This window comes from Carcharodon carcharias, chromosome 3 (assembly GCF_017639515.1).
Source record: "Carcharodon carcharias isolate sCarCar2 chromosome 3, sCarCar2.pri, whole genome shotgun sequence".
In the NCBI taxonomy this organism is placed as follows: Eukaryota; Metazoa; Chordata; class Chondrichthyes; order Lamniformes; family Lamnidae; genus Carcharodon; species Carcharodon carcharias.
The window spans coordinates 68860279-68868779 of record NC_054469.1 but is presented as its reverse complement, the minus strand read 5'-3'; the positions used below and the strand labels follow the sequence as shown (position 1 = coordinate 68868779).

Here is an 8501-nt window from a genome sequence, read left to right as displayed (position 1 = left end):
TGCAACACAAATGTTCCGTGATTACTTTGTTGTACTTTATGAGCAACTCTATCAAATCCAGGAAGTTCCTATTGTTCGCTGCAAAGAGCCTGTCGAATGAATCTTGGAAAGCAATGTTATTTTTGGAAGGATAAAGTGTTATTGTCAGGAACTTCTCTAGAGCATTCTGCCATTGTTTTGTCTCTTGGTTGATCACAGGTTGAAGCTCCGTGTCAAGGTATGTACAATGTCCTGCTTTGCTCCGCTTCAACCCATATTCAGGAGGAATTGAAATAACTAGCTGACTTTTCATGAGGCACAAGAATCTTTGACGTGATTCCAATCATTCGACCCTTCAAATCCTAGAGATGATTTTGAATTCAAGTCAAAGAGCTTACAGTGGCAACAGAAAAACCTTGTCAGTGGGTTCCAAGTAAAGCACCCAGTGTCACCCCAGGACTTTGCTGTTTTTAAGCTTTCTGTATAAAAGTGTTAAGAAATGGTAATTCTGCTCATCCAGAGGAAAATCCATTTGCTTTACTTTTGGCCACTGTTGATCACTAGCGGATCTTGAAATGTGAGCGTTAGATTGGGCCATAAATCAGGTTCAGAAATTGCATTACCAATGCCTATGAGAATCATGGAGGTCTTGTCATGCAATGAGCAATATCCCTACCTCTGAGCCAGAAGCTCCATGGGTTTGAGTCCCATCTGAGGACTTGATGGCCAAGGAAAATGTGTTCATAATACAGCCAAACAGGTTAACGTCAACCTGGAAATCCTTCCAACACATGTCAATGGCAGATGGTAAGAGTGGGTGAGATTCCTTGTCAGCCTTCACTATCCATAGCTCCGGGCTACAACATGCATATAAAAGTACATGTTACCACAGCAACATGGACTCCCTGAGTGAACTGTAGCACACCATTACCATAATGGGAATTGTTTAATCTCTATCACTGGTGACATGGCCCTTGCTCTGGCCCAGGTGAAGGGGTCTCTTTGTTCTCCTTGGAATGATTCTTGGAAGTCATCATCTATGTAGTTTTCCTCTGATGTTTCTAATGTGACTGCTTTGAAAAAAATGTTCATGGGATCTGGGCATTGCAGGCAAGGCCAGCATTTATTATCCATCTTTAATTGCTCCTGAGAAAGTGGGTAGTGACTGCAATCCATGTTGTGTTGATACACCCATGGTGCTGTTAGGAAGTAAGTTCCAGGATTTTGACCCAACGAAAGTTAAGGAATGGTGATATAGTTCCAAGTCAGGATAGTGAGTGATTTGAAGGGGAACTTGCAGGTGGTGGTGTTCCCATGCACCTGCTGCCCCTGTCCTTCTAGGTGGTAGAGGTTGTGGAAGTTTGTTGTTAACAGATTACAAGTATATTTGCATCATGTCTGCCCCTTTCTTTGGCAGGTCCTGTAGTCACAAAAGACACACTATAAATGCTCGTCTTCCAAGAAAAACTAATTGCACAACTCATTCAAAAATAGAAATGAAAACAGAAAATGCTGGAAAAATTCAGCAGGCAGAGAAACGGAGTTAACGTTTCAACTCCAATAGTCGATCGAGTCCAGTTCCATAATGGACTCGAAAGGTTAACTCTGCTTCTCTCTCCACAGATGCTGCCAGCGTCTTTTCAGCATTTAATGTTTTTAATTTCAGGTTTCCAGCATCTGCAATATTTTGTTTTTATTCTTTCAAAGACAGAATGGGCCGGATGGCCTTCTGTGCTGGGTTCCGTGATAATAAATCGTGCTCCCTGTGACTTGTGGTGTCATGAAGTACGGAGGGCTCGGCATCAGAGTGTGTCCAAGCCCGTCTTTCCCTCTCTCACTCCCAAGCCCGGCTCCTTGTGCAGGGAAAGTGCAGAATGACCTGTGGATGGCGCCACAACTCAAGCAGCTGAGCCTGACCGCGCTTCTCGGGGCGGAGGTGGGAGACGGACAGGAAAGGGTTAAAGCGCTGGGGAAGCTGGTTTGAATCGGGCTGAGGCTGGAGCTTCGTGCAGGCGGCAGCTGGAGATGTAGAGCGCGGGGCAGCAGCAGCAGCGTTAAATATGGACGGCCTGTCGGTTGGACTGGTCTTGGCGTCCGCCTCGTCTCACTGAGAAATTCAGTAAATGATGAGCCAGTTTTCCCGGTCCGCCGCTCTCCTGCTCTGCTTACTCGGCTGTAATGTGTGGAAAGCGGTTACTAAAACCTTACGCGAGCAACGTGCACAAGGTAAGTGGTGCCAGAGGGAGTGAGGGAGGGAGGGAGAGAGAGGAAAATAACTCGCTGTGTTTTTCTAGCGGGTTTGGCGAGTCCTTTTATTGTCATTTTAAACAAAAAGCCCCGGGAGGAGGAGGAGGAGGATCGGGTGAGGTGGGAACAATAAGCATCGTTTCTCCCTGTCTGTTAGCGGGTTGTTGTCGGTAGCTGAACCTTTTAAAATGTTCGTATTCAACCCCTTTTCCCCTCAAAAACACGAAGGGTTTTTTTATGAAGTTGCAGCAAAAGCGCTGAAATATGAGAGATTAGGATGCTGCAGGGATTCGCTTCACTCCGGGAAGTCACTCAGTTGGTACAACCATTTCACCTTTTAAAAAAAATTGTATCATTCGTTTCTTTTAAAGGGCGGTGTGAGGAATATTTCTAAGAGATCAAGCATTGTGAATTATATTTAGGGGAATCCAAATGTGCAATTTTGTAAATTCTTGATGTATATGGTAAAAGACAGCAATTGCTGGATGTTAACGGAGGATCACAGCCGCATTTCCTGAGCCTCCGTGCAGCAGCTTTCATCTTTTAAATCCTAATCTCCAGCGCCTTGTTAACACCATTGATTCCTGATCTTCTAACACGTCTTGTGTCGGAATGGAAAACAGCCACAGACCAATATAATTTTTTAGAAGAAGTTTGTGCTTGTTTTGTTTCTGGCTTTGCTGTGAAGCTTTTTGACAAGGATACGGATGGGGGAATCCAGCCACACTGTCATAAATGTGATGTGTTCTTCCACACATGCAATAGCAGAAGAATACTGTACATGAAATATATAAATCAAATCGGTTTAAACTAAAGTATTTATGTATTCGAGACATCCTGTGTCTTTTATTGTATGTAGAAGTTAGACACTGGCAAATATACATCTGAAAATTAAAAATGAATGTCTTTGACTTTGAAAAGATATTTAGGGCCTAGCATTGTTTGGTTTTCCTGCATCATGATGGATACTGGTGAGATTGTATCCCTGGGTCTTATGACGTGTCTTCTGCAGGTGAATCTTGAGAATTTCTTAGTATCAGTTATGAATTTATTATACAGTATGTGTATTGAAAAGATGAATGTTAGTCTAAGTTAGTTTATTCTGCTGCTGGTATTTATCCCGCATTATATATTCTCCAGAGTAACAAGTTAATGGCAGGACAGCAAATTCCAATATAAGACCCATTTTGGTTTTTCGCTATCCCTTTTAGCTAAATTATTGTTGTAAATGAATTTGCAGAAAATTTGTGGAAAAGTACTATTTCAAAATGTTTAATTTCTTTGACATGCATGCCATTGGGAGTGACAAACCTGTCATGGGTAATGAAATATAAAACAATTAAATATTTAACAGTCTTCATAAAGACAGGGATGAATCATAGCCTATAGCAAGAAGACATATTGTTGGTCATTTGCTGAACATTTTAGGCATTAATGCCCATAAATGGCTAACAGCTGGGCCAGTTATGCAGGTAGAACATATGCAAAGCTCTCTGGTACTTTCCATTTCAGCAGTCCGTTATTGAATGGAGTCTGTTTCTTAAATTTGTTCTTGGGAGGCAGCAAATGTTTATTGTCCATTGCTGAAATGTTATTGCCAAACTATAATTGCTTTTGATAGGCCTCCTGGAACTGCTGTTGGTGTTAGTAAGAGAATACTGTGACATTACAATGAAAGGTCAGTGGTATCTGGCCAAGTCAAATGATGATGCTTGACTTGGAGAGAAACTTGGTGGTGATGGTTTTCCATTGGTGGTGTTCTTCCAGGTTGTGGATCTAATTAAGCTTGGTGGATGGTAGCAGTGTATCCTGTTTATTACCTACAGCAGCCACAGTGTGCTGCTGATAGGGGTGGATTTAAAAAAATTCATTCACGGGATGTGGGCTTTTCTGGCTGTGCCAGCATTTATTGCCCATCCCTAGTTGCCTTGAGAAGGTGATGAAGGGCTGCCTTCATGAATCGCTGCAGCCCATGTGGTGTAGGTACAGTCCAGTGTCCAGTCAGGGGAAACACTGTGTATGATAATTGCACAATCTGAAGTGAGGGACCATGAAGTGAAGTGAGGCTCTTGGGCATGAGCCCAAAGTCAATAAATATAACACGTATCTTTCCCATTGCGTTTCCTGGGAGCAGGCCACCATTAAAACAAACCAAGTAACCTAGTCAATTAAAAGCGCATGCAAATGTTAAGGAGTAATTCCCATTGTCTCATCAATGATGAGAATGACCTGTGGTGCCCACCAATTGTTGAAGGTTTGGATTGTATATTGGCAAATTAAGTCAAGGGGAATTTTAAAATAATGGATAAATAAAAGTTCTCGTTCCAAGAACTGTTTGAATTTCCCTGGTTGACTGTAGAGCATAGTGCAATTTTCTTGGAGAATGAGTAAAATACTTCCACTCCCCACCCTCAAACATCATGCAGATAAGTGGTTGATGATAGCATATAGAGAACTGCGAGTCTGAATCTATATCCTCTAACTGTGTCACTCCCCTAAATCCCTTTTTCTCTTCTAAAGTGGAATGAGGTTTCCTCTGAAGCTCCCAAACACTGTGATATTTTTAAAATGGCTTCCTTTTAAGATAATATTCATGATAATGTAAGAAACTCTATTTTATTATCCACTTACTAAATACTTTGTGAGATCTTGGTGCAATTCTTGTCAGGCAATAGTTTGAAATGGATGATAATGAATCAGAAGGCCATTTTACACTCCACATGCTTTTCTTTTCCATTCACTTGAAGACAAATTTCACCTCACTGTAGGGTTGAAAATAAATGGGGACGGTGGAAGAATTCATCCTCGAAAGCCTCCAAAGGGCCAGTGAAAAATCAGTGACAGGAGCAACAAATGAGAGAAAATTTGCCCCCTCCCTCTCCACACATGGGAGGGACATAATGCTGCATGTGTGAGACCCAGCTCCTGGCACATGTGGCAACCTCACAGCACTGGCAGCTTGAGTCTGAGTTCAAGCTGCTGCCATTATGTCCAGGAAGGAACTCCATCGTGCTGTCTTGATAAGTGCCCTATTTCTATAAAACAACTATTTTTAAACTCACCATGAACATTTTTTTTATTCATTCACTGGATGTGGGCTTTGCTGGCTGGGCCAGCATTTATTGCCCATCCCTAGTTACCCTTGAGAAGGTGCTGGTGAGTTGCCTTCTTGAACTGCTGCAGCCCATGTGGTGTAGGTACACCCACAGTGCTGTTAGGAAGGGAGTCCCAGGATTTTGACCAAGTGACAGTAAAGGAACGGCAGTATATTTCCAAGTCAGGATGGTGAGTGACTTGGAGGGGAACGTCTAGCTGGTGGTATTCCCATGTGTCTACTGTCCTTGCCCTTCTAGATGGTAGTGGTTGTAGGTTTGGAAGGTGCTGTCTAAGAAGCCTTGGTGAATATTGCTATGACAGAATGAAACAAAATCAAAAATAAGCTGGAAGCAAAGAATAGGTTAGTCATGATTATTTGGAGAGAACAAACAATTCAACTTTTCAGTTGGGTCTTCCTTCACGGCTGAGAAATAAGTGACAAACAAGCATATTAACAGTATCAGAAAGGAAGTGAAGTTCAAGGGAGAAAAAGAAACGTAAGAACACAGAAGTATAATATAAAAAGAGAATCAGAGAGGGATTAGGAGTGGAAAGATGTAATAGGCTATACTAGATCTGGTACTGTGCAATGAGACAGTGAAGGATGCAGTGATCATAATATGATCGAATTTCACGTTCTGTTTGAGGGAGAGAAGGGTGAATCTAAAACTAGTATTTTAAATTTAAGTAAGGACAATTATGAGGGCACAAAGGCAGAGCTGGCTAAAGTAAACTGCCAAACCGGTTAAGGGATAGGTCAATAGAGATGCAGTGACAGACTTTTAAGGAGATCTTTCAGAATACTCAAAAGACACATTCCAGTGAGAAACAAAGATTAAGGGAAGGATGCTTCATCCATGGCTTAACGGAACTTAAAGATGGTGTCAAATTGAAAGAAAAAGCATATAATTCCACAAAGATTTCAAGCGGCAGGTCAGAAGATTGGGCAGAACATAAAGAACAGCAAAGAATGACCAAAAGATTAATAAGATGGGAGAAATTAGAGATTGAGCAAAAGCTAGCTAGAAATATAAAACAGATTGTAATAGTTTCTACAGGTATTTAAAAAGAAAAAGAGTAAGTAAAGTGAGTGTTGGTCCTCTAGAGAGAGTCTGGGGAGTTAATAATGGTAAGGCGGTTGCGCAGTGTTATTGTCACTGGACTAGTAATCCAGAGACCCAAGGTAATGCTCTGAAGTCCTGGGTTTGAATCCCACCATGGCAGAATTTGAATTCAATGAAGATCTGGAATTAAAAGCCTGATGACCATAAAGCCATTGCGGATTGTTGTAAATATCTATCTGGTTCATTAATGTCCTTTTTAGGGAAGGGAATCTTCCATCCTTACCTGGTCTGGCCTACATGTGACTCCAGACTCACAGCAATGTGGTTGACTCTTAATTGCCTTTGTTCAGAGGACATTTAGGGATGGGCAATAAATGCTGTCCTAGCCAGTGATGTCCACATGCCATGAAGGAATTAAAAAGTAAGGAAATGGCAGATGAATTGAACAGTTATTTTGCATCCGTCTTCACTTTAGAGGACACAAATAACATGCCAGAAATAATGGTGAATTGGGAGGTGAAAGGAAAGAAGGAACTTAAAACAATCGCAATCACCAGGCAAAGGGTACTGAAAAGATTATTAGAACTGAAAGCTGACAAGCCCCCAGGTCCTAATGAATTTCAACCTAGGGTCTTAAAAGCACCCTGGTCCACTCCTCCATCACCCCCTACTCCTCAACCCCCTCCTATGGCACCACCCCATGCCCACGCAAAAGATGCAACACCTGCCCCTTCACTTCCTCTCTCCTCACCGTCCAAGGACCCAAACACTCCTTTCAAGTGAAGCAGCATTTCACTTGCATTTCCCCCAACTTAGTCTACTGCATTCGTTGCTCCCAATGTGGTCTCCTCTACATTGGAGAGACCAAACGTAAACTGGGCGACCGCTTTGCAGAACACCTGCGGTCTGTCCGCAAGAATGACCCAAACCTCCCTGTCGCTTGCCATTTTAACACTCCACCCTGCTCTCTTGCCCACATGTCTGTCCTTGGCTTGCTGCATTGTTCCAGTGAAGCCCAACGCAAACTGGAGGAAGAACACCTCATCTTCCGACTAGGGACTTTACAGCCTTCCGGACTGAATATTGAATTCAACAACTTTAGGTCGTAAGCTCCCTCCCCCATCCCCACCCCCTTTCTGTTTCCCCCTTCCCTTTTTTTTCCAATAAATTATAAAGATTTTCCTTTTCCCACCTATTTCCATTATATAAAAAAAAAACCCCACTAGAGCTATACCTTGAGTGCCCTACCATCCATTCTTAATTAGCACATTCGTTTAGATAATATCACCAACTTTAATTTTAACACCTATGTGTTCTATTGTACTATTGTCGTTGACATCTTTTGATGATCTGCTTCTATCACTGCTTGTTTGTCCCTATAACCACACCCCCCCCCCTCCACCTCTTTGTCTCTCTATCTCTCCGCCCCCCACACACACACACCTTAAACCAGCTTATATTTCAACTCTTTCTTGGACTCGAACGCAAGTTCTGTCGAAGGGTCATGAGGACTCGAAACGTCAACTCTTTTCTTCTCCGCCGATGCTGCCAGACCTGCTGAGTTTTTCCAGGTAATTCTGTTTTTGTCTTAAAAGAAGTGGCTGCTGAAATAGTAGATGCATTGGTTTTAATTTTCCAAAATTCCCTAGATTCTGGGAGGGTACCATCATATTGGAAAATAGTGAATGTGACTCATCTATTCAAGAAAGGAGGGAGACAGAAAGCAGGAAGCTACAACCAGTTAGCTTAACATCTGTCATAGGGAAAATGCAGGAATCTGTTATTAAGGAGGTTATAGCAGGGTACTTAGAAAATCTCAATACAATCAGGCAGAATCAAAGTGATTTTATGAGAGGAAAATCATTTTTGACTATTGGAGTTCTTTGTTCCTTCCTCAAACGATGTGGTTGAAAGGAGACCTGTGGATATGCTATACTTGGGTTTCCAGAAGTCATTTGATAAGGTGCTACATCATAGTTTACTATGCAAAATAGGAGCTCATGGTGTTGGGGGTAACATACTAGCATGGATAGCGAAATGTTAGCTAACAGGAAACAGTGTAGGTATAAGTGGGTCATTTTTAGGCTGGCAAGATGTAACGAGTGGAGTGCCACA

The 8501-nt window shown here is 42.2% G+C and overlaps 1 protein-coding gene across 1 annotated transcript in view; it reads left to right on the top strand.

Annotated features, from left to right (window-relative positions):
* Positions 1-1960: 1960 nt before the first annotated feature.
* Positions 1961-8501, top strand: part of fam171a1 (family with sequence similarity 171 member A1) — a 200148-nt gene continuing 193607 nt past the window's right edge. The window contains exon 1 of the mRNA XM_041185103.1: positions 1961-2205. Coding sequence (XP_041041037.1) covers positions 2103-2205 — 103 coding nt within the window. The 5' untranslated portion in view covers positions 1961-2102. The remainder of the gene's footprint in view (positions 2206-8501) is intronic.